General features: G+C 45.7%; 2 protein-coding genes across 4 annotated transcripts in view; one reads left to right on the top strand and one right to left on the bottom strand.

Annotated features, from left to right (window-relative positions):
- Positions 1-14,816, bottom strand: part of Atp7b (ATPase copper transporting beta) — a 71,368-nt gene extending 56,552 nt beyond the window's left edge. The window contains exon 1 of the mRNA NM_012511.2: positions 14,765-14,816. Within this exon, the coding sequence (NP_036643.2) occupies positions 14,765-14,812 (48 nt within the window). The 5' untranslated portion in view covers positions 14,813-14,816. The remainder of the gene's footprint in view (positions 1-14,764) is intronic.
- A 672-nt stretch (positions 14,817-15,488) lies between these two features.
- On the top strand, positions 15,489-26,562 carry Alg11 (ALG11, alpha-1,2-mannosyltransferase). 3 transcript variants are annotated; one of them, XM_006253354.4, is made up of 4 exons: positions 15,489-15,613; positions 16,487-16,717; positions 19,436-20,367; positions 22,302-26,562. In XM_006253354.4, the coding sequence occupies exons 2-4, from the start codon at positions 16,629-16,631 to the stop codon at positions 22,571-22,573; spliced, it is 1,293 nt and encodes a 430-aa protein (XP_006253416.1). In that variant the 5' UTR covers positions 15,489-15,613; positions 16,487-16,628; the 3' UTR covers positions 22,574-26,562. The 3 variants fall into 3 exon arrangements, with proteins under 3 accessions (XP_006253416.1, NP_001101871.1, XP_006253417.1); NM_001108401.1 differs by having other exon boundaries at positions 15,501-15,552; positions 22,302-22,746; XM_006253355.5 differs by having other exon boundaries at positions 15,513-15,531.

Raw genomic sequence — 26,562 nt, 5'->3', positions numbered from 1 at the left:
CAAAGCTGGAGGGGTTACCATTTCCTATCTTATCATCTATTCCAGAGCTGACATAGTAAAACAATATGGCTCTGGTACAAAAACAGACATGAAGGCCAATGAAACAAAATCAATGGCTCAAATACAAGCACACATACCTTCAGCAATTTAATATTTAGCAAAAACATATAGTAGAGGAAAGAAAGCATCTTCAGCAAATGGTGCTTGGAATCTGGATGTCCAAACGCAGAAGAATAAAATAAACCCATATTTACCACCTTGCATGAAAAGTGACTGAAGGCACCAAAGCCCTCAATGCGAAACCTGCCACAATGAGGCTCTAGAAGAACACATAGGCAGGACCCTCCACGACATACGTGCAGAAAAGAACTTTCTGAATAGGACTCTATTTGGCTAAGAATTAAGGCCAACGACACACAAGTGGGACTTCATAAAACTAAGAAACTTCTCCACAGCTCAAGAAATAATCAGCCAGGTGAAGGGGAAGCCCACAGAACGGGAATCTTTGCCAGCTATATACCTAACAGACGATGATTAATATCCAGAATATTTAAAAAAAAACTTCAAAAGAGTAAAAAACAAGAGTTAAACAGCTATTAAAAATTAATTATATTTATATTAAATTATTTGCATTATATTTAATTATATTAATTTTTAATTATTTATAGTATAAATAATTAATTATACCTGCAAAAAGAGAAATAATTTTAAAAATACTCTAGGGGCACAAGAAACATTTGCCCTTAGAACAGAAGGCAGCAGCATTCAGGTGAAAATATTCATTTAATCTTCAGGCACCTGGGCGGAGCGGGGACAGCTTCTGGCCAAAGTTCCCCATGGAAGCAGTGATTTCCCAGATGAAATAGCTAGCTGGGTAGGACTTTTACACTAAATAGGAAATGGAAACAAGCCAGCCAGCCATCGCCACACTCACTGGAGAGTTCTTAAAGTTCTATTTCTGTAAACAGCCTGCAGTGGGAAAATAAAAGCAGTTCAATTATATGAAGTTATATGAAGACTAGAAGAGGCAGAGAGAGAGAGAGAGAGAGAGAGAGAGAGAGAGAGAGAGAGAGAGAGAGAGAGAGAGAGAGAGAAACACTTAGACTATCAAAGCAAAGGGCAGTGCTTCTATCTCACAGGCCGCTGTGTGCGCAAGCTCCTCCCTGCCCACTCTCCTCTCCAGCTCTGTGGTAAGTTCCAGTGGATGCACAGGACTCTGCAGGAAGACCCTCTCCCACTAACCCTCCCCCACTCCCACACCTTAGGTGCTGCCTATGCTCTCAAGCTTCACCCTGAACCTGGCGAGATCTCTGGTGCCACCTGGAGGCCAAACTACCTCCCAGTGCCTCACTCTTTCCACACTGGACACCATGTTTTATCTCTTACAGCCCACAGCCCATCTGGACTCCACCACTACCTGATGCTTTTGTGGCTGCTGTGGTCAGCCGCCAGGTAACCCATACTCCCAGGATTTCTCCTGTTCTATTCCACTCTGTGTCCTTTATTAGAGTTTTGTAGGTCCCGAAGTGCTAAGTGCTGGGATGCCACCCTATCTCCCTCCCACCCGCCCCAGTCCCCCCCCCCCGCTACCTCCCTAGCTTATCCTATAGGTCTCTTCTTCAAATATATACATTCTCTGGTGACCTCATCCAATCCCGTGGAAGTACCGCCTTCGTTAGTCTGACCGCACTGTGTAACAGAGCACCTCAGACTGGGTCTCCCATAAACGGCAACGGACTTCTCAGAGTTTAGAGGTCAGGAGTCTAAGATCAAGGTGAGCAGATCTGGGGTCTGTTGGACACTGCTCCCTACTTCAAAGAGGCACCTCCCAGTTGCACCCTCATAGGGCAGAAGAGCTAAGGGACTCACTCCTTCGAGTCTCCTTTCTAAATTAATGATTTATTTTTTTAGATTAGATATAATTACATCATTACTTCTGCCTTAGGGTTTCCACTGCTGTGAAGAGACACCATGACCAAGGCAACTCTTATAAAGAACAACATTGAATCAGGGCTGGCTTACAGGCTCAACCCATTATCATCAAGGCAGGAGCATGGCAGCATCCAGGCAGACATGGTACTGGAGAAGCTGAGAGTTCTACAGTTTGATCAAAAGGCAAGTAGAGAAGACTGACTTCTAGGCAGCTAGGAGGAGGGTCTCAAAGCCTACCCCCAGTGACACACTTCCTCCAACAAGGCCACACCTCCTAATAGTGCCACTCCCTGGGCCAAGGAGGCCCAGGCCACCATATTCCACTCCTTGGCCCCTTTAGACTTGTTCAAATACATGAGTCTTTGATCCAGTCATAGATCCAGTCATAGCATAATGCAAAATACATTCAGTCCAACCTCAAAAGTCTCTGAACTCTATCACAGTCTCAATGTTTAAAAGTCCAACGTTCAAAGTCTCTTCTGAGATTCATCCACTTAACTGTAATCCCCTATAAAATCAAAAGCGAAAAGCAAACCACACACCTCCAACATCACAGGACATCATACCTTACCATTCCTAAATGGCAGAGTGAGGAAATCCTGGGCAAAAGCAAAACCAAAACCCAGCTTGTCGACCTCCAAACGCTGCATCTCCATGCTTGACATCAAAGCTCTCTCCAGATCTCCAGCTCCTTCCTTCCTTCCTGACTGCTGTTGGCAGATCTAGCATTCAGCAGCAACAAACTTTGTTCTCTTGGGCCGGTTCCACTCCCTGTTAACAGCGTCCCTTGGTAGGTAATCCATAGCTGTGCCATCTCTAATATTTTGGGGGTATCCAAGACAATATCTGGGATCCACACATGATCTTCTGGGATCCTCCAATGGCTTGGGCCACTTCTCCCGCTCTGCCCTCTGTGGCACTCTAAGTTCTAGCTGACTCCATTCCACTGCTGCTGCTGTTCTTGGTGATCATCCCATGGTACTGGCATCTCCAATACACTGAGGTCTTCTGCCGCAACTAGGCTTCACCGAAAGCCTCTCATAGGCTCCTTTCATGGTGCCAAGCCTCAACCTCTTTGCATGACCCCTTCAGTTGTGGGCCATCAACTGCAATTGAGGCTGTACCTTCACCAAGGGTTTTCTCTGGCCTCTCACAGTGCCAAGTCTCAGCTGCTCTCCATGACCCCTTCATGCCTTCAAAACCAGTACCACCTGGGTGATTTTTACACAGCACCAAGTCCCGCTGCAGCGTGAGGTACACCCTTGGCTATCTCTGGAACACAGCTTCTTTGTGCTCTCGGAAACACTTCCCAGAAGATTTCACTTCAGTGATGCTGGCTTAATCACCGCAGATTCAAAACGCCACATGCCCCCTCTCCCTTCCCTTTTCAAGCCTCTTTTATAAGGACACCAGTCCCGTTAGGTCTACCCTCGTGAGCTAATTGCTTCCAAAGACCTGACTCCGACCCGGGAATCTGGAGAAGTTACGTGTTCATTCCTTGGTACAGTCAACAACTCCCAAACTCCACACTCGGGAAGTCGATGTTTTGTCACCATGTCCCTGGGATGTCTAACATGCACAACAACATACTTAGCAAGTCTACAACTGCACTTCTAATTGTCTCCTGTTCCCTCTTCCTTCAATAGCCTTCACTGGCCCATGAAATCCCCCCCCCCAGCGATAGCCCAGGATGCACTACTGGTAAGAAGTGCTCCTTTCAAATCAGCAGTAAATAAATGTCCAGCAACTCCTGTCAGTTCTACCTTCAACAGACAGCCAGTAGCAACCACCGGGCACTTTAAAAATGTTTATTCACATGGGCGCTTTGCTTACATGTATGTGTGTCGCTTGCACGCTCGATCTCCTCAGAGGCCCGACAGACTGGCTCCAGGACCTGGGGTTATGAATGACTGTGGGTGCTAAGCTGACCATCAAACCCTGGTCATTCGGTCAGTGCTCTGCATAACTGAGCCATCACTCCAGCCCAGAGCCAGTGCAGCTCAGCAGATTCGTTTTAAGACTTCTAACGTGGGCTTGGGAGGATTTACCTGTAATCCCAGCACTCGGGAGGCAGCAGAAGAAGACTGCTACAAGTTTGAGGCCAGCCTGAGTTATACAGCACGCGCTAGACCGGCAAAGGTAACCTAACAGGTCCCTTCTATAAGACGGAAAAGAGAGAATTCCTAAGCGACCTCTGGCTTCTCAACACAAAAGTCAGAAGCCCTCTAATAGGAAATTATTACTCCCGTGAGGTGATCCCAGGTGTTCCCCACACTCAGGATTAGAACGTAAAGCATAGTGACAACTTTGGAGTGTTGGGTTTTTTAAATGCACAAAAATGTTAAAAGAATATGTTCTTTTAATCCTAGGTGTGGGATATGGGGCTGCTTCCCATTGTCCACAGCTGCTGGCTAGGATTTGCCTACTGCTCCAGTGGGGGCATGATTTTGCCAGGTACAGGTCGTTTCTGAGACTGTGTGACGTTCAGGATTCTGGGAACAATTTTAGTTGGTACATAAATGCTAGGGGCCAAGAGGCAGGGTGGGTTGTTGGTTGGCTGTGGTTTGTTAAGTAGTGGTACACAAAGAAGAAACAAGAAGAAATCAGTTTTCCTGATGGTGGAGATCAACCTCTCCTGAGGCACTCGATCAATGTCCCTAGTCAGCAGGAAGTAGTCTACCGATAACACTGCCCCCTTTCAGACCCCTGAATCTTTTCCTCTCTATCCTTCTCTCTTTTCTAGTGTTAGGGGGTTGGAAGGGTAGAGAAAGGTGGAAGAAAAAGGGACCCACCAAAGTAGCCAAAGTCAACCACACTAAAATCCTTACAATGCCCCGTAAGAAAGCGGAGTGCTCTGCCCCTTTTCTTGGGATCCCATATGCCCATCCTGACCAGTCCCTCACGCTGGGATGAGGAGACTGAGACCACTCTCCTCGTCCTGTTACTTAGAACTACCTCCTTTTAGAAGCTCCTCCCACCAACATCCCACAGGCAGATCCCCATCTCAAAGCTTAAGGATTTTCACTCACAGGTTACCTCATAACTCACTTCCCCAAAAGCACCCATTTGACCTTCCAACACTCTCAACTCCCTAGGAACCCTCCCAGCCTCATTTTTTTTCTCCCCTAGAGTAGTCAATGACTGCTGAAGTCGTGCATGCTTTGCCGACTTGTTGGCTGTCAACAGATGTCTATGGGTAGAATATAAACTCCAGTGGGGGAGGAGTCCTTTGTCAACCTGTTCTGATACCTGCTGTGTTCCCACTGCTAAAAGCAGTGCTGACTCAGTTTCTCAGCATTTGTTGAGTGTGTGGGTGAACTTCTGTGGTTGTGGAGAACTGGAATATTGGTGGGTCCTGACCCTACTTCTCATCTGGGGTTATCTTTAGCCTTCCTAATAACTGTTGCTGACCTAACATCCATCCTTGCCTTTTAGGTAAGTCACTGTGGTATGTGCTGACCTCTAACGTCTCCCAAACACAGGGTGAGAATACCGTCCGTCAGACAGCGTCTATGGCATGGCGCACATTTCCCTCCCTCGCTGTACCCCACCTATCTGACACTCCTATGATGTATTTAGTTTTCACTGTTCCGTGTCTATACAAACATTATGAAACCATTACCATGTCGGAGCGTGCTATTTAGAATATCTGTGCTTCCCCACCACTGTTGCCCACACTTGGCCTCAGAATACTTGTTCTCCATTGGAAATGATGGCTGGGTTTTGCATCCGCTGGTAAGAAAAAAAAAAATCAGGTCTCTGGAAAAAGTCCTAATGACTTCAAGCATTTATTCAAGGAAATCTATTTAAAATTGATCATAAAAATGGCTGCATATTAAACCAGCAAGTCAGCAGCTCCACTGTAGGTGAATGATGCCCCATTTCTCCCATCTCCCAAGGTTCTGCTGTTTAGAGAATCCGAGAAGACTCGAGAGGAGGGAATGTTAAGAACAACAGCCTACTTGGTGCCCTCAGCCACAGTAGAGGAGAAACAAAATAAAATGTAGGTGCTTCTAACCTCTTGCTTCTTACTCGAGTAGACTCGAGGGATGGTTGAGGTTTTTCAGCGAAAACAGCTTCTACACGCCCGCCTGAAATGCCATGGGAACTGTGGGCCCCTGTCCTGAAGTCTCCTTACCTCCCTGGGCCTGCCACTCAGGACCTGACATGAGAGTGGCTACCTCAAACGTCTCTGAAACGCCTTCCCCATCTGGCTTCCTTCTGCCAAATGTTAATCCCCAATCAAGTGTTCTCCCAGGCAAACCTCTGTTCTCTGTGGTGCAGCCAGGCTAAGGATGGTCCGTCCCAGTTCTGCTTCCCTGTGGATGATGCTGCTATTCTGGATCCATGTTCTTGTATTTTACTCTGTGAGATCAGGAAGCCCTGCAGCACTCCACACTTGGCTTAATGGTGTGTTCCCCATCAAGTAGCTTAGTCCATTGCTCTACGGATCTCTGTGGCCACAAGTCATCCATCTTCACCATACTGTAATAAGGACCGCCTTCCCTCAGGTTCCCAATGAGACTCTTCTCCTTTCTACCTAACGTCTCGCCACAACTGCTTTTACTGCTCTTCTTATTCCTGCCAACACTCTGGCCAACCGCTCAAATGTCTCTAAGAAGATCTAAGCTTTGTTTACATACAGCTCCCGTCTGAGCCCTCCCCACATCACCCTCACCACCCTGTTTAGACTGATCTATGGTTTTTCTGGCCCGACCTTCCAAACTCTTTCAGTCACTACCTACTTCCCGATTCCAGGTACTTGTTACAAGGACACTCTTCATTACCAATCTCTTAGTGTATCAGGGCAACTATCACAGACAATGCAGTCATTTATAAAGAACAGAATTTTATATCTCACCATTGTAAGGAAGGCAAGAAATCCCAGATCAGAGCCATTGGTCAGTGTCTGGTAAGAGTTGCTTTTTATTCAAGGTGGTGCCTTGTTGTACTGTCTGGAGGGAAGAACCAGAGTCCTCACTGGTAGATGAGAAAGAACGGGGCAGGAGGCAGGGAGCAAACAGTTTCCATTAAGATTTCCCACATGAGCACTTAATCCCAAGTTCACAAGGACTCAACCCTCACAGTTCTGTAACCTCCTAAAGGGAATATGTCTTAAGACTGCTGTACTGGGATTACACTTCAACATGAATTTTAAAACAAAACATTTAAGTCAGAGAAAGGATGCTAGAATAAAAGTTGGATATGAGGGCAAAGGCGGAGAACGCTCAGAAAAGCAGGGTGGGATTGTGATTTTTACAGCTCTTAGACATCAGCAAAACTCGATGATGCACTGTTCATCTATCCAGATACACAAGACAATGGTTTTTAAACACAAAAGGCTGAACTACAGGGCTGCGGGTGTAGCTCAATGGTAGAGTATGTGCTTGAAATACCTGTGGCTCTGGGTTCAAATCCAAAACAATACAACCTGGGTTATAACAAGTGCAAAACAGAGAACGACAGTCTACAGTGCTCTTTGCCTGCTTGCCCTGACCCTTGCTGCCAAGTTCATCCCTTCACTAGGATTGGGCCCACTTTCTCGGGGATTCTGGTGTATATCAAAGGCCTGACACATCCAACTTCATGGACAGAACAACTACTGGGTTCTTGTACTTTCCATTGAGAGGAGCCATTGTTGGAATAGTGGAACCACAGTCTGTAACCCACTCTAATAAATCTCATTTACAGAGAGAGGTGGGGGTTCATTCTATCAATTCTCATTCTCTAGAGAACGCTGACTAATACAGGGAAGAAAGGTGGATGTGTCCTGTATGCAGTGCATGCACCCATGTATTTGAATGTGCAGGTGCATGTACCCATGAGTGAATGTGCAGGTGCATGCATCCATGTGTGAGTGTGCAGGTGCATGCACCCATGTGTAAGTGTGCAGGTGCGTGCACCCATGTGTGAGTGTGCAGGTGCGTGCACCCATGTGTGAGTGTGCAGGTGCGTGCACCCATGTGTGAGTGAGTGTGCAGGTGCATGCACCCATGTGTGAGTGAGTGTGCAGGTGCATGCACCCATGTGTAAGTGTGCAGGTACATGTGAATGTGAATGTACATGCATGCATGTTTGCACAGGTGGAGACCAGAAGAGGGCATAGGAGGTTTTCCTCTGTCACTCTCCACCTTCTCCTTTAAAACAGGTTTTCTCACTGAAATGGAAACTAGCTAGCCATTTTAGCTGGGCTGGCCGGCCAGCTAGTTCCTATCAGCCTGTTTCTGCCCTCACATCCCACACTGCTGAGTTAACAGGCAACCACGGCCATGCCCAGTTCTCTACATGGGTACTGAGAATTCTGACTCAGGCCCTCAGGCTTGCCCGGGTGCTCTTACCATCTCTCTCCTCAGCCCCAGTATTCTTTTTTTTATTAATTTATTTATTTGGTCATGTTATTATCCCAATCGTAGCCTCCTCCCTCCTCTGCTCTCAGTACCCCCTTACACCTCCCCCAATTCCAAACCCCCCTTCTCTCAGGAGAAGAGGAAGCCCCACCATGGGTACCCTGCCCTGGCACATCAAGTCACAGCAGGACTAAGTGCATCCTCTCCCACTGAGACCAGACAAGGCAGCCCAGCTATGGGAAAGGGATCCACAGGCAGGCAACAGAGTCACAGACAGTCTCTACTCCAATTGTTAGAGGACCCACATGAAGACCAAGCTGCTCATCTGCTACATGAGCCTAGGTCTAGCCCACGCTTGCTCTTTGGTTGGTGGTTCAGTCTCCCGGAGCCCCTGTGGACCCAGGTTAGTTGACCCTGTAGGTCTTCTTGTGGTGTCCCTGACCCTCTCCGACTCCCTCACCCCTTTCTTCTTCTTCTTCTTCTTCTTCTTCTTCTTCTTCTTCTTCTTCTTCTTCTTCTTCTTCTTCTTCTTCCTCTCTTCCTCTTCCTCTTCCTCTTCCTCTTCTTCTTCTTCTTCTTCAGTCAGGTAGCATAATTTATTATTACATTTCATAACTGATACATATGGTTATATATATATATATTTCTTTCATAACCAATAAACTGACAAAATAATGAGGAAAATGCAATGTGATCAAAGAGTGAAAATGGGGAGATGCAGGGAGTCTTTCTGTAAGGGAAACGGGTACAACAAACAGCTAGGGCAGGGCACGAGGCGATGGGAGAGAAGGCAGAATAAAGGCTCCCTCGGTGGATGGCTGGGTGGGCAGTGGGAGGTGGAGGTGAAGAGGGGGATAGGTCCTCAAGATCCCAGACAGGTAGAGAGGAGGGTCAAAGGTATTCGCAAAGAGCATGACCTTTAAAAGAAGCTTGATGTGCCCTCTGGTTCTACAGAAAAGGAGAAAAGGTGACACGTAAGGGGATGAGGCAGAGGGCTGGGAGTTCAAGGCCAGCCTAGCCTACAGATCAGGACCTGGCCTCCAAGAAAAAGAAGGAAAGGGGGAAAAAAAACAAAACAAAAACAAACCAACCAAGTTGCAGATCTAAATAACAATTGGGGACTAGGGGAGAAGGGGTAAAGCCAGGAAGAAAAGTTAAAGACAGCATACCCGCAGTACCAGTGTTCTACAGGAAAGAGTAAGGAGAGACAAGGCTGAGCCCAGGGCCCCTCCCAGGAGCAGTGACAGCCCATAAGATCCGTAAGATCGTAAAGCGCAAGTCAAAGGTACGGCTGTGATAAGGAACACACTGCTGGCAGCGCCAGCTACTCAGACGCCTGACTTTTTGGCACCAGCAAAACTTATATTCTGAAAGGGCAGATTTCACAATCCCTGGTCATCGATTGGCTAGGGGGTGCAGCTCTGTGTGCAGGCACAAGGCCCTGAGTTCCATCTTGCCCTGGCCAGTTTTTGTCGACTTGACACAGGCCAGAGTCATTCTGGAAAAGGAATCCTCAGTTAAGGCAAGGCTGTGGGCGGGTTTTACATTAATGACTGATGTGGTTGGGCCCATCCCACAGGGAGTGGTGCCACCCCTTGTGGGGAGGGGTGTTACTGGTTGAGAAAGCAAGCTGAGCAAACAAACCAAGGGGGAGCAAGCCAGGAAGCAGCACCCCTCCATGGCCTCTGCATCAGCTCCTGCCTCCAGGTTCCTGCCCTGTGTGAGTTCCTCTCCTGACTTCCCTCCAGGACAGGTGGGATGTGGGACTGTGATTTGAAATGCATCCTTCCTCACCAAGTTGCTGTCGGTCACTGTGTTTATCACAGCACTAGGCATGCCCCCGGCCACGCCCAAAGGAAAATAAAGCTTTTCTGCTTTATGAGACCGAGTCTACCTTCCAACTTTAACTTAGTTTAAAAAACAAAAACAAGAACTGAGGGATGGGGGTGTGGGCAGCACATATAAGGCAGAGGTCTAGCCCCAACACCACAAGGAAGGAAGGAAGGAAGGAAGGAAGGAAGGAAGGAAGGAAGGAAGGAAGGAGGGAGGGAGGGAGAGAAGGAAAGAAGGGGCATTGTCAGAGCTTCACCAGGCAATGCTCTTCTCTCATGTGATTCAGGACGACATCGAGTCACCTGACTAAGGTGACACCTTACCCTGTGGTTATTGGTGAGCAGCAATCGAGTCTCTACTGTGGCCTCCCCTTCTGATTCAAACCGAAATGATTGCCAGTAAAGCATTTAACATCCAGCCACAGAGCTGCAGAGCTGGCTCAGTGGTTAAGAGCGCTGGCTGCCTGCTCTTCCAGAGGACCCAGGTTCGATTCCCAGCACCCACGCAGCAGCTCACGACCATCTGAAACTCCAGTTCCGGGAGATCTGCCACACTCTTCTGGGCACCAGGAACCTAACCTGATACACGGATATTTATGCAGGCAAAAACACTCATGCACACAAGATAAATAAATAATAAAGAGAATAAAGCTGAAAAAGAAGAATAAAAAGCCAGGCTTGGCAATTTAGGCACTGAAGCATCTACATCACCTGGTGATCAATGCCACATAGAGAACCCCCTGAAGAAAAACACAGACAGTGAAATAATGCTATAAAAGGTACCTTTACATACTATGGAGAAGAAAGAGGCAGACTATAGTGAAATTACCTGTAATTTCAACCCTGAGTGGGGAGACTATTGTAGATCAGCCTGGGCTACACAGTAAGTAATGGGCTAGCCAGCGCTACACAGCAAAACCCTCCCATCTCAGAAAAAGAATTACATTATTACGTATAGTTTGCACTCCCTTCAATACACCCAGACACTTAAGAACAACCAATGACACAGTTTGGACTGGCCTGGCCTCTGGGGCAGGGACCAAACAACCCACTCTGTCCTTGGAAAGCATGATGCAGAGGATAAATATTAAATGTTCTAAGTGTGTTTAAGCATCTCAGAGTTGAAAATTTAAGCCAAATTCATTAGTTTAGTAACATTAGATGGTATTATCAAGCGTCATAAAGGAGACCCTCCGTTTTGGAGAAAACTGGTCAGGCTGACCTAGGACCAAATACTACTACATTTTCTCTTATTAACAAGCTCCTTTGAGTGAGTTATTTAACTTCTGCATGAGTTTCCCCGCCGACACAGCCTGGATACCTTTTGCAGTTCTAACAGTGCCCGAAGTTAGCCCTGATCCGGTGAGACAAGGGCTGGCCACGTAAGAGTCTCTAATTCTAGCAGGTGCTACCGTGCACCTGAGTGACTGACTGTAGGAAGTCGGGGTCCTGCCCGACCTTAAGATGGATAATTCAGTACGGCAGCTCACAGAAATGCATTATTAAGGACACAGTGCAAGAACAGCCATGTGGAGGAGGTGCTCAGAGCAAGGAGGAGGGGATCAGTTCCCAGAGGCTCCGAGCCTTCTGTAGACAGGCCACCCACACAGCCAGAATCTTCACAAGGTTCACTTCCTAGAAACTCCCCAAACTCATCCTGTAGGGGTTTTATGGAGGTTCTGCTTGGTAAGCAGGATTGGTAAAATCATGAGTCATTTGTGATTAACTAATCCAGTCCCTTCACCCTCAGAATGTGTGTGTGTTTGGGGGGGGTGGGATTGGGGGTGCCACGGAAAGTTCTAACACCCAAACCAAGTGACTGGTTTCTCTGGTGACCAGACCCAGTTATAAAGTACATCAATGTCTCCTTCTTAACAGACCCCAGTGAAGCTGAAGGGCTCTTCTTGTGAACAATAAAACGCTCTCTCCTCTCAAACTGGATGAAGAAACCTCAAGGTTCAAGAAGCCAGGACAAAGATCAAATACCTGTTTCCTATTATCCAACTTGCGCCTCAGGACTTGGACACACTTTGGAGGCTCAGAATGCTTCGCTGAAGTCTGAACCACTTGGATCTCTAGTCCAGTGGGAATCTGCCCTGGAAGTCTCGTCTGATCATTCGATAAAACAGAATCATCCTCATCATCCTGTCCTTCCTCATCCCCTTACCTGAAGGGGACCCTGCAGTGTCTAAGAGGGGGATCAAACCCACTAGATTGAGAATAAAGACCTACCTGGTTCAGATTGACTTCGCCAGCCTGGATCAGACTTCAGCGAGTCTAATGCCAGGCAGTTCGTCACCAGAATGTTTAAAGCACCATTTTGGTAAAGGTTTTCAGGCAACGATCATTGCAACCTAGGTGCACAGTAAAGCTCAAGGTGTGACTACATAGAAACTCCTTTGCAAAGCACACATGACCACAAAGGCGCTTCTATAGCCAAAAGGCCTAGGATCTAGTGTGGTTTTCATAGGATGGTAGAAGTCAGCAGGCCATAAAGTACTCCTGACATCTCCCCTAAAGGTAGATAATGGTCTAGGGAGGGAAGAATCTGAGATAATCGTTCTAAGGAATTTGGTGAGGTCTACCCCTATAGCGGAAGGTAGGTGAGTCTGCCTCTGCAATAGCAAAGACAGCCCAGCTTGATTAACAGTTCTGTTCTCTTAGTGCTTCTCTATGAGTAAAGGCGCTGTGCCCCCAACACCTACCCTGTTGTTTACACTCAACACTCCTATACTATTCTATAAGAAAGTCTAAAGGAAACATCTCAAGTTATAGCTGGATCCGCAGACCTTTGCATTTCTCAAACAATATCCAAAATAAAACCATGTGCTGAACAGCAGGGACAAAATGGTTAATATTAGGCTGGGACCGGGGACATAGTCGCTAATGGAATGCTAAGAGGCCCTAGGTTGGTCCTGGGCACAGAGTTAAAACAAAAATCTGCATCAAAGCATTCATGAGCACAAGACTGTGGGTTTGACTTTCAGTACTGCAAAAACAGAATAAAGACAAAGCAGCATGGGTCGTAAGAACTGAATGAGAGAGTGAACACACGGGAGTATAAACCAGTACAACATCACGAGCATAGTAGGTTCAGTGACTTTGCCTAAAGCCATTATCAGTGTACTTCAGAAGTTGGTGAGGCCAACGTGAGCCAGGGCGGTTAACCAACTGCTTTCAAGGAGAGGAGCAGGTCTTGAGTTTGACCTGATTAGATAAAGACTTTACTCTCTCGTGGGGACACTGCCAGAGATAGGCCGAGCATCTCCTTTTCTGCTCTGGCCACCCCTACCCTGTGTGGGCTGTCTTCCCACTCTAAGAATTACCTACTCAGCAAACTCTCTCCCTGCCGATTAACCTACACTCCTTTCATTTCTACACACCAGAGGCTAAATGAATTTCACTAACAAGGGACGCTCAATAAAACTGCTGGATTAATTCATTTCAGAGACCTGTACAAAAGGAGCAAGCTCCAGTCCAGCAATCCAGACCTAAAGCAATACTCGCAGTATTAAATTCTACATTAATGACCAAGTATAAGACCAGCTGAATGGCTCAGTGGGTGGAGGCACCATCATGAAGCCTGAGGACCTAAGTTTGCTGAAAGGAGGGAAAAACCAACTCCTGAACGTCTTCTGCTTACCTCTGGACCCAGAGTCTCTTCCCCTCCCCTTTCTTTCCCATATACACATACATAGATACATACATACATACATACATACATACATACATACACACACACATATTTTTTTAATTCAAGTACAAGTAAGGCAAGATGACTCACTGGGTAAAGGCACTTGCTTTTAAGCCTGATGACCTGAGTTCAGTCCCCAGGATACACAGGTAGAAAATGAGCACTAAGTCCAGCAAGATGCCCCTGACCTCCATCACACACACACACACACACACACACTCTCTCTCTCTCTCTCTCTCTCTCTCTCTCTCTCTCTCTCTCTCTCTCTCTCTCTCTAACAATTCAAGTGCAAAGATCATGTCAACAGGGAATGAAAGTAAGCGACCGCCATGGCCACCCACGAGGGGAACCATCAACAGCTATGACACTCTGAGAAACAATCTCCAAAATACAGCTACATGAAAGAAAAAAGAAAAAAGTGATTTCAATTAGGCAAGACAAAATATTTTAAAACAACACACAAATCTTCAAGAATTCTTCACATGCCCGCGACCTACAAGTTTCAGTATTTGCTCATTGGAGACGCACATGAAGAAAAGAACTGAAAAAGAGACCTGATTTTCTCGAGCTAAATATTTCTGTGCTGTGTGCATCTTTAAGGGACTGCATTAATTAACCGCTTGTATTATTAAAATGAACGCCTTTAAGCTACAGGACTTGGATGTAGACCGTTTGAGAAGCCAGGCATTAGCCAGGCATTAGCCAGGCATTAGCACTCCTAGGCGCAACCAGAGTTTTTTCACAGCAACACCACGACCAGGGAAAGTGCTAGGCTCGACACGGTTGAACACCAGAGGGCTGGCGAGTGGCACCCTTGATCTAGAGGGCTTTCCGCCCAAGCCACTCCTTGAGCTGGATTCTCGGGGGTACGTGTCCTCAGTCACGAGTACTGGAGGAACAGAGGAAAATTGCGCTTCGGGCAGGTGCGTACACGCTGCGGTCCGGGGAAGGAAACTTACTTTCCGACTGGCCTCTTTGGCTGTGACCTTTCTCTCCTGTTCAGGCATTGTCCCCACAAACGCCAACTTCTTCCTGGGATCCATCCCCGAGCCCAAAGGTCACCTGGTCGGGGGAGGGAAGAGCGACTTTACAAGCCAGGGAGAGGAGGCGCGAAGACGCGCATCCGTGGTTCCTGGGGAACTCAGGGCTCAGATCTCCCAGCCCCGGAGCTGCGGAATCGGGACAGCGAGGTCCGCCGTGCGCTGCGAACCGGGTGCAGCTGGGACCACAGTCCCAGGGCGCCCGCTCCTGCGCAGCCCCCTCTCCACCCAGCGTCCCGCTACTGCGGCCGCTGGGGACTCGCCGACACTTCTGAAAGAGCGGAATCTGTACTGGAAGATTAGCTCGCCGCCCGCCTGGACCTCCCATTGGGTCCCAACCGGCTGCCAGCGCTGTGGTGGGGGCGGGGCGGGGTGCCCTCAAGGGGGCTACCGGACCGGAGGGGCGAGCGAGGTAGGAGGGGCGGGAGAGCCGGCTGTCCATCACAAGCCACGCCCCCCCGCCCACCACCGCAGTGGTGTGGCCCAAGTGGGATGGACCCGTGTGCGCCCCGCCCCGCTCCGCCTGTGGGAAGCGGCTATTTGGCTACCTGCAGGAAGGCGTGTGAATAGGGGGCGTGGCTAACAGCGCACGCTCTCTCAGGAGCCAATAGAATAGTAGAACAGGCAAGCGCTTCCGGGCTGCGAGGGGGAGGGTGGGCTAAGATGGCGGCGGACACAGGGAGCTGGTGCGTGTACGCAGTGCTGCGGTGAGGAGCTGGTGGCCTGAGCTCACGAGGGCGTGGAGGGGCTTGGAGCAATCCAGATAAAGTCTGTAGAAAAGCTTTTATTCTCGTGCCTCAGTTTACCGCAGTTGTCCCGCATGTTTCGCCAACTGACCGCTCAGCCTTTTCCTTACCGGTTACCTGCTGCTTCTCTGCTTCGTAAACCAATTGGTTGCTTCTTGACCATCTGTTGAGTAATTGCCTTCCTGGTTAATGTTTAAAGTTGCAAATATATTGCTTTTGTTTTTAAGATACATAGGAATTGCAGAAGTTAAAAGAGGAATGTTAACCACCCGGTGATTACTACTATTGTAGTAGTTCCATATTTCAAAAGATGTTCCTATCTTATGACGGCCTGCCTAACTTCATATGTATTTTTTGTTCAGGTTGAAAATTTAGAGCTGGCGTAAGAGCGTTCTGAAAAGCACGCATTATTACCAAAGTTTGTATTACATCTTCATTTCTGTACTTTCTGCCTCAAGGTCTGTAGTGATGGCTAAAAATATGAACAAGCTAGGTAGTTCTAGCACATTCTTGGCCTTTTCCTGCTAAATAACTGGAATGCTGCCAGCTCTGTACGGTGCCCGTTGTAATGGCTGACTCCCTGCATTATAATGGTGTTTGATGAGTAATCCATAACCTTGGATAACAGTTACCTTTCTTTAAAACATCTTGTTTAAATATGGGTATATATTGGCTAGGAACCAAGTGTTTGCCTAGCATGTATGAGGCCCTGAATCACCTCAATCATCACTACCACTCAAGGAAAAAAATAATTTGAATATTTCGTTACCAGACTTAGAGAAATTCTCTCTGATACTTAATATTAAGCGAATGTATAAAAAGTAAACCTTAATTTGTAGCTGAATTTTTAAATTAACAACAGGTTGATTTTTTTTTCACCTTTTATTTATTTCAGATTTTTTTATTCACTCTTCTTTCCTGGACTAATTATATGTGGAGTTCTGTGCGTATATTTGGTCATTGGCCTTTGGGTTATCAGGAGACATCTACAGAGGAAGAAAAAGTCAGCCTCAACCAGCAAAAATGGAAAAGATCAAATGGTGGTTGCATTTTTCCATCCATACTGCAATGCAGGCGGAGGAGGAGAGAGAGTTCTGTGGTGTGCTTTGAGAGCCCTGCAGAAAAAGTAGGTATGCATCTTTCTTAGCTAAAACCCCCGCGCTGCTGCTTACCTCCTAAGATCAGACTAAATTTTAGTTTACACAAACTTCAGTGTTACTGGGCTGTTATCCCAACTTCCTAGAGTCTAAATTGGGAGGATCATTGGAACCTAGGAGTCATAATCCAGCCTGGGCAACGTAAGAAGTACCACTCAGAGGGGGAAGAAAAGAAAAGCTAGCTTTTAAAACCTCCTTTTATTGCAGATAAAAACACTAAGCTACATGAACAAAATCCATCCAAGACCCTTCAGGATGGATGGAGAGGAACGCCCCACCCATCAGTGAAAAAGCCTTGGGGGAGGCATAGTGCTTTGTGCGGTAGCCACTAGGAAGTTGCCTTTGTTTAAAACTCTCCACCTGTGCTCACTCAGGCAACCCTAATGAAATGCCCACACACCAGAAAAAGACAAAAGAGGGCAGGGGAAAGCCTTGCTGGGAAGAAGAGATTGGTTGGGCTGGAGAGGATGATAAGTGCATGGTATACGTGAGAGCAAGTGGGGATAGTAACGTCAGGAAAAAATAACCTACTTGTTCTTGGTTTTATTGAGGCAAGGTCTCATTGTGTAGCTCTCTGGCTGTCCTGGAACACACTCTGTAGACCAGGCTGGCCTCAAACCCCTGCCTCCCAAGTGCTGGGATTTAAGATGTGCACACTAGACCCAGCTGAAAATAATTTTCAAAGAGTATTATAAAATATATAAATCTCTGATATCCGTATGAAACCTATCCAGGTGAGAACATAGTCCCAGATTCCCTTAGAGAACAACCTTGAATTATCTTAAGTGCCAAAATTTTTGACTTAGTTGGCATGCTTTTTAATTGAAAAAGGTTTACAATTTTTAACCAAAAAAAAAAAAGGAAATAATTAAGTATACAGTTTCGGGAGAGTATTCATGTGTGCTTGTGCATGTAGAAGCCGTAGCTGGTATTGGATTTCTTTCTCAGTTGCTTTCTACTTTTTGCTGAGGCAGGATCCCTAGCTGAACCTGGACCTCAGCATCCCTGCCAATCTAGCTCGGCAGTTTGCCCAGAGGTCCCACTTGTCTCTGCCTTCCAGAGCGGTGGGGTCACGCATGGCTGCCACTTTATAAGGGCTCGGGATACAAACGGGTCCTCACACTTGGCGGCATGTGCTTTATCCACTGAATCATCGCCTTGGTCCGAGTCCAGTGTTTTACTGTTATGTTAGTAGTCAGGGTATAATTGTGTGCGTAGGTTACTTACAATGTGTTTAAAGGATGTTGTTATATTAGAACTAGTTAAGTAGCTAAGGAAGTCTGAAAATTGGGGTAGCAAGGAAACAATGTGTATAACTGGACTTCTTATTATGGAAGTTACTTCTAAAGATTTGATTCCTTTTTATTTTATGTGTATTAGTACCTACATGTGTTAAAGGATCCTTATGAGCTACCATGTGGTCCTGGGAATTGAACCAAGGTCTTTTGTAAGAACGATGAGTACTCTTAGCCACTAAGACATGTCTCTAGAATCAGGAATTAATTTCTTAAAGGAATGTGATTAACTGCCCCCAGCCAGTTAAACTTCATTATGTAGTTTACATATTTGGGGGCAGGGAGATGTTAAAAAGTGAGAGGAGAGAATACTAAGTAGTACTTTAAAGTTATGATTCTATCAGGCTGGGAGGGTAGCTTAGCAGTTAAGAGCGCCTGGTGCTCTTCCAGAGGACCTGAGGTCAGTTCCCGGCACCCACATCAGAAGGTTGACAGCTGCCTAACTCTAGCCCTAAGAGATCTAATACCTGCTCCTGCCTTCCAGAGGTAGTTACATACATGTGGCCAATACTCACACAGTCACAGACAATACACATAAGTAAAAATACACCTTAAAAAAGACATGATCCCAACCCAAGACAACTTTAGGGGATCTTAGGTTTTTGTTTTATTTCATTGCCAGTTTATAGGAAGAAGCATTAAGTAAGGGCCCCACCCATGTCTTTATTTGTTTTTTGTGATGCTAAAGGTTGAGCTCAGGACCTTGTGTATGTTGAGCAAGTGCCCTACAGCTAAACTCCTTAAAATAAACACTTTCAATATGTCCTAAAAATGCAAACCTCTCATTAATATGTCAGAAATTTCTGTTGGTGTTCGCTCCATTTAAACCCATAGGAGAAGGAATGGCAAATAGGTAGACATGGCATCAGTCTCCTCAGCTAACTAACAAAATACCTTCAGCTGGGTGGTTACAGGGATTTCTCTCTCATGGTGCCAGAGGTTGGGAATCCACAGTCATGAGCCAGAGGACGTGACTCTGTGCGTAACTGCCGCTGGCTGCACTTCCCTGCTGTGACGGGGTGAACAGACTCCCTCAGTCCTCCTCCAGGGTACCACAGAGGGTCTGAGTGTAGCTCAGGGGTACAGTGTATATGACACATGCACAAGAAGACTCAGTCCCCGTTCCCCCATTACGAGTCCCTTTCCTTTCAGTGCCCTTCTACTAGAGACAGATTTCAACAGACAGATCTGCAGGTGACACGCAGAACTCAGCACAGGCCTCATTTGAAAGATTGAGACTAGGAGCCCAGAGGAGATGGAGTCCGTTTTAACTCAATAAATGAAAAATGGTAGAAAACATTTTAGTACAGAAATCAGTTTGCTTATGAGTATAAGGAAATTTTAACATTTGGCTTAATTTTAATGTTAAGTGTTAATGACATTTTATTCCAGGTATCCTGATGCAGTCTATGTTGTGTATACTGGTGACATTCATGTCAGTGGTCAACAGATACTGGAAGGTGCTTTCAGAAGGTTTAACATCAAGTTGGTTCACCCAGTGCAGTTTGTTTTCTTAAGGAAACGCTACCTTGTGGAAGATTCTCGCTATCCTCACTTCACATTGCTAGGCCAAAGTCTCGGCTCCATTCTTCTTGGCTGGGAAGCTCTGATGCAGCGTGTTCCCGATGTGTACATCGATTCGATGGGCTACGCCTTCACACTGCCTCTGTTTAAATATGTGGGAGGTTGCCGAGTTGGGAGCTACGTTCACTATCCCACTATCAGCACAGACATGCTGTCTGTGGTGAAGAATCAAAATCCTGGATTTAATAACGCTGCTTTCATTAGCAGAAACGCTCTCCTCAGCAAAGCAAAGCTCATCTACTACTATTTATTTGCTTTTGTTTATGGCCTTGTTGGATCTTGCAGTGACATAGTCATGGTTAATTCTTCATGGACACTAAACCATATTCTCTCACTGTGGAAAGTCGGGCATTGCACTAACATTGTTTATCCACCTTGTGATGTGCAGACATTTCTGGACATCCCTTTACATGAGAAAAAGGTGACCCCAGGGCATTTACTGGTTTCCATTGGCCAGTTCAGGCCGGAAAAGAATCATGCTTTGCAGATCAAAGCCTTTGCTAAGTTGCTAAATGAGAAGGCAGCTGAGTCCCGCCATTCTCTAAAACTTGTCCTTATTGGAGGATGTCGCAACAAAGATGATGAGTTTAGAGTAAACCAACTGAGAAGACTGTCTGAGAATTTGGGAGTTCAAGAAAATGTGGAATTTAAAATAAACATTTCATTCGATGAATTGAAGAATTACTTGTCTGAAGCAACAATCGGTCTGCATACCATGTGGAATGAGCATTTTGGGATTGGTGAGTTTTGTTTTGTGTTTTAACAAGTTATTTGATACCGCAAGATGTGCATAAGGTCCTAATAACATTCCTGTTATTAGGAATGACAAACATGACCAAGGCAACTTAGGAAAAGAAAAATTAGGAGCTCATGGTTTCATGGGGTCAGAGTCCATGGTAACAGCACAAGTGCACGGTGGCTGAAAACTTCCATCCTGAACTACAAGTTGGAGTCAGAGAGAAATGTACAGAGAATAGTGTGAGTCTTTTGAAATGCCAAGGCCCACCCCCAGTGACACACCTCCTCCAACAAGCCACACCTCCTAGTCCTCCACAGACAGTTCCATCCACTGGAAACCTTATATTCAAATATATGAACTTATGAGAAACATTCTCCTTCAAAACTCTTCAGTCCTTTTGATAAAATGATATTGTTCTGGAGGCCTCTACTTAAGGGTATAAATCACTCATATATCCTTTAATATATAAATATATTTGTAGTCTGACTAATACAGAGTGACACAGGCAGCTACAGATGTGGTGAAGATGGCTGGGGGAAAGAGAGCAAGAGGAGTCTCAGGAAAGAGCTGAGGAGGAAGAGGTGAGCAGGCAGAAGAAAGGGGGGCTGCAGAAAATGGTTGTGGAGTGTATTTGGAAACATGGAACTGGTATTTGGTGACAAAAAGAAAGGGCAGCTGGGCCCCAGGCTGGCACTGGAGAAAGAAGGGGGTTATCAGTGACCTAGGGAAAGCAGCGTGGCCAGAGAACAGGAAGCACAGGTGAAACCAAGCACGGTAGGCTGAGCAGTGGCAGGAGAGCAGCACTGCTGGCTCTGTTAGGGAGGGCATGGAGAGAGCACAGCGGGGAGAGGCTGAACACTGTTGAGACAGCTGTGCACCTATGAGCATAGCGCACTTTAGTTCTCTAAGGTTGTTAACATTTACCTACTGCTGTTATTGGGCCTCTTAAAACTTTACTTTTGGTGTTTTCTCACTCTTGTTTCTGATTCTTGTTAATCTTCTGTCGTCCTGGCAATAATGTCTAGCCTTCTACTTTGTGTAGTGTATTCATCTTTTCCCTTCTTTGAGACAGGGTCTCACATAGTCCAGCCTGGCCTGGAACTTGCCATGTGACTGTGATGACCTCGAACTCTCGCTCTTTCTGCATCTCCAATGGCTGGGATTGTAGGTGTGCACAGTCATATGGAGTTTCTATGTGGTGCCTCAAACCCAGGGTTCACTCTACCCACTGAGCTCCGCCCTCGGCCCAGTGTATTGTCTTTACAAAACATCTCTGTAGAGTCCACCCAAGGACTCAAGATGCTAGGGAACCATGCACCGGGTGAAGTGCTCACTGTGCAGCATGAGGACCTAGGTCAATTCCCAGACCCATGTAAAAGGCAGCAGTGGCAGCGCACCTCTGACCCCACCACTACCACTCCTGGTAGTGCTGGAGAGTCTAGGGCAGCGGTTCTCAAACCTCGTAACGCTGCAACCCATTAATACAGTACTACAGTCATGGTAACCCCCAGCCATAAAATCATTTTTGTTGCTACTTCATAATACTAATTTTGCTACTATTGTGAATCATAATGTAAATACCTGTTTTCTGATGGTCTTAGGCAACCCGTGAAAGAGTCCTTTAATCCACAGGGATTGTGACCCACAGGTGGAGATCAACTGGTCCAGTGGATCATTAGCTCATTGGCCAGCGAGTATAGATTCCAAATCAGTGAGTGTCTCCACAATGAGTGGAGAGCAGTAGAGCGAGCTGAAGTCAACTCATGGCCTCCACAGGTCCATTCAGAGGCAGGCGCGCGCGCACGCACGTGCACGCGCGCACACACACACACACACACACACACACACACACACACACACACAGCCCTTAACATCATTTTATGTTGTATCATGTTAATCAAACTTAAAGGTCTGGTTTTTGTTTTTCCCTCTCAGGAGTTGTCGAGTGTATGGCGGCTGGTACAATTATCCTCGCACACAATTCCGGAGGCCCAAAGCTTGACATCGTCATTCCTCATGAAGGACAGATAACTGGATTTCTGGCTGAGAGTGAAGAAGGCTATGCTGAAACCATGGCCCATATTCTCTCTCTGTCCCCAGAAAAGAGACTTCGAATCAGGGAAACTGCTAGAGCATCTCTGAGCAGGTTTTCCGACCAGGAGTTTGAAGTAGCATTCCTGTGTTCCGTGGGGAAGCTGCTTACTTAATGCCCGGTCTGCACGTTCTCCATGTTTCATACAGTGTGGAGCTGGAGACAGTGGGAGAGCCTGGGCTTGGTGTGTGCAGTCCCCAGTTCATCTCCAGCACCAAAAGTAAAAGGAAATACCGTCACGTGTAAATATTTTCTAACTTTATTCTTTATTGTAATAAAAGCAGCCTGAACAATATTCTTAGCAACATGTGTGTAGACAGGGCAGTAGTTAACAAAAACAGCAGAACTAATCTATATGGAAAACGTAATCTTGAGTATTTTCTCTTTTGCTTTTTTGAGACAGGGCTTCTCTGTATAGCCTTGGCTGTTCTAGAACTCACTCTGTAGACTAGGCTGGCCTTGAACTCAGAGAGATCCGCCCGCCTTTGTCTCCCAAATGCTGGAACTAAAGGTGTGCCACTGCACCCAGCTTCATGTAGCTTAATGTACAGATTTTACTTACTGTTTGGTCTCAAAGTCTGAACAGTACAGATCTCAAAGAAAACTACCAATCAAATTTTCATATACTCATGCATCTTTTTAATTTAATATTTTCCTTTCCTTGTCTTAATCCTTGAATGCTCCTGCCTCCACCTCCCAGAATGCACCAGTGTATGCAGAACTTGCAGAACTGATGGTGGAGCCCAGGGCCTCAGTCTAGACAAGCACTCTACCAACTGAGCTGCATCCTGAACCCCAAGTCCTGCTTTTCAAACCACTTTTGCTTTAGAAAACATAAAATAACACTCCTGGGGTTCTAGTTTGTTTTATGATGATGGAGGACCATGTAGCACCTCAAACTGTAAGGAAGAACAGGGCCGTGAATGCTAACACCTCAGAGTGCCCTGAGCTGATCTCAGACTTCCTTCCAGAGGAAAAGGAAGTGCTGAGAGAAACAGCAGGTTATCAACTGGCACTTTAAAATATATTTGTAAATTTTTGGATTAGATTCTGTTTGACAGGTGGGTTCAGGGTTAGAGATTGAACCTAGAGACATACTCGTGGCACACAAGTGTTCTAACCCATAAGCTACTTTACCTCAACCCCAGGAGTCCGAAAATAATAGCATGGGTAACCCTTTTAAGTATACCTACTAATTTTCTTAAAAGGAAAAAGAAACTTCAAACAGGCATCTCTAATCCTATTCCTCAAGTATCAGATGGGGTGGGCTGATTTCTTCAATGGGTGCATACGATATGTTTAAGTCAAAACAGGCAGCAATCTCTCCCAGAACGAGGTTTCTGTGGAAATTGGGTTCTGTTTAGCACCCACCCCAGTTCATCTGTATGGGTTTCTCATCTCTTAACAGACCACTGAAGGCTAAAAGTCAGCCTCAGTTCATTCAAGAGAACATCAAGCTGAGTTGCTCTTCTGAAACTGACCATGTTGTATGATCCTGCCCACATACTGTGAAAGACCATGAATGGCATTTTGAAAGAAAGTGCCAAGTGGTAGTTTTCATACTGGGCTGCCTCACTTCAGTTACAAATAGCTGACCTGCTAACACTGAAAGCTATGCCTCAACCTTTGGGGTGGTTTTCTTCTGAAGTCAAAGTATTTATTAATACCTTCAGCATTATGGTAACCAGATGTGAAGTATATGAAGCCTCCCTGAAGATTTTAAACTTTGATTTAGTTAAAAGTAACCAAAGATTCAGTGATCTGATAGAAATGTGAAAAGGTGTGGGGGCTGGGGACACTTTTAGGGAAGGAGATAGATAAAGGAGGGAGGTCAGAAAAATAAAAATAAGGACACCTGAAAAGCCATAAGGAATCATTCTATTAAGTATTTACCAATAACAGCAACAAACTGTGTGTGTGTGTGTGTGTGTGTGTGTGTGTGTGTGTGTGTGTGTGTGTGTGTGTGTGTGTATTTCTGTGTATAAGTACACATGTAGTTTTAATGAGCTTTTCTCTTCTACTGGAATGACAGATGACCCAAAGACCAACACACACACACACACACACAAAACCCAACACCAGACATGAGAAGTGTCTTTTGAGTTTTTGGCCAGGGCTATCCAAAAGACTCCCCAAAGCATACAGCCTATTATCCTTGCTTACCCCAGAGGTGAAAGATAAGTCCAAACTGCTGAAAACACAATGTACTTTAGAAACAAGCCAAAAGACCCCTGAGCTGGAACTGACCTGAAAATGCACACAGAGAGAGCTGTTGCTGCCCCAGGACTAACTTTCATGTTATGAAGGTGCCAGGCAACCTTCCAAAGGAGAGGGGCAACCAACGGTCCGACCCAGTTCTCCCACCTGTAAACCACATTGAAAACCAGCACAGCACACACACTTGACAGTAACCAACAGCTCTTCAATTAGACACACGACCTGCTCAACTAGAGGGGGAACCTAGCTAAACTATTCAATGCTACAGAACAGCCACTATTTACTAAACCAGCCTGATTCCTAACAACAATCTAAACATTGTCTAGACTCTTAAAGTGTACAGTTCCTCAAGTATGACCTACAAACTAATGCCAACTTACACATTTTCTCTCTTTAAGTGACAATGCATTTCACCAAGGACTTTACTAGACTTCTGGAGATCTTACTGTGAGTGATATAGAGGACTGCTGGCTGTTTACCAAGTAATTTAGCACTGTAAAAACCATTCTTAAAACTTTTTTTTTTTTACAAAAATTAACAACCAGAAGTAAAGGTTTTCTGTACCCATTATTACAGATGTGTTTACAACTCTGTAGTTTCTTGGTTTCTTAGCCAGTAGGTGAAAATCGGTATAAATTTCTCCTGGCCTCCATTCTGCATAACTGGCAGCTGTGGGGGCTGAGGGTGTGACTTGGAGAAGCTGGCTGTAATACATGAGCAAGCTTGAGCCACAGCACAGCAACACATGAATGTGTGTAGAGATAGGACTGTGAGGGCAGCATGTGCTGTTCTGTTCATACATCGTGCCTTGTAATTAAATGAATTGCCCACACAGCTTGACATTTGTGTTGAGGCATTCAAAGGAGTCACACTGTCTCTTCCAGCCAGTTGGTTGGTTTTGGTTGTTAGTTGTTTTGCTTTGTTTGGATCTAGCTAGCTTCATTATCTACTCCCAGTTACATTGTTGATTCACTACAATGGGAACTCAGCTAACCAGACAGTCCCCAGCGAGACAGACTCTTACACATTCTCTATTTTATTTTCAACTTTACAGACAAAAACCATTTAAAGAACTGAGTAGATCTTCATTGGCTGTTTAATGACAGAATCAGGATTATGGCCTGGTATTCTGACTCTTGGCCTACTCTGTCATGTTAAGACCAGTCTTTGAGGTAAAATTTGTCGATAGCCCACACAGCCTACCCATCCACATACAGTAATAGGACTAAAGATTATAGGAATTGGGATGAACATAAATAGGGGGTGTGGTGAAAGAAGAAATGATCCTCAATTTCTTAAAAACACTTTTACACTAACTTTTCAAAATTATGTATTAAGAGTATATGATTCACATATTTTTCCAGCCTTCCTAATAAGTTTTAGAGATATTTATTTTTTACTAGATTTCAGGTAGGTACTCTGTGAAATGTTGAGGCTCATCTGTTTCTAGGAGGCTTCTGAGTGGTTGTTAAGTGGTCCAAGCAGTGGGGGTTCACATTCCTGCTTACAGGGATACTGCAACTGTGAAGTGTATGGTACATACTCTTTGTATAATATATTTATATCTAATTGTGAGGTAGAGCTATTGATACGAAACTATCTAAATGTGGCAAGTGATTTCTTTGATTCAATTAAAGTGTTTTTGCATCATTCCACTTCCTCTTTCCCCTCCCACCCTCCTACCTCTGGAACTCATGGTCTCTTTTTCTTTCATGATTATTGCCACATATGTATACAAATAAATATATAAATGCAGCCTGCTGGGGTTGGGGATTTAGCTCAGTGGTAGAGCGCTTGCCTAAGCAAGCGCAAGGCCCTGGGTTCGGTCCCCAGCTCCGAAAAAAAGAAAAAAGAAGAAGAAAAAGAAAAAATAAATAAATAAATGCA

This window comes from Rattus norvegicus, chromosome 16 (assembly GCF_036323735.1).
Source record: "Rattus norvegicus strain BN/NHsdMcwi chromosome 16, GRCr8, whole genome shotgun sequence".
Lineage (NCBI taxonomy): Eukaryota > Metazoa > Chordata > Mammalia > Rodentia > Muridae > Rattus > Rattus norvegicus.
The sequence above is the reverse complement of the archived record's forward strand: the minus strand, read 5'-3'. Positions and strand labels throughout refer to the sequence as shown.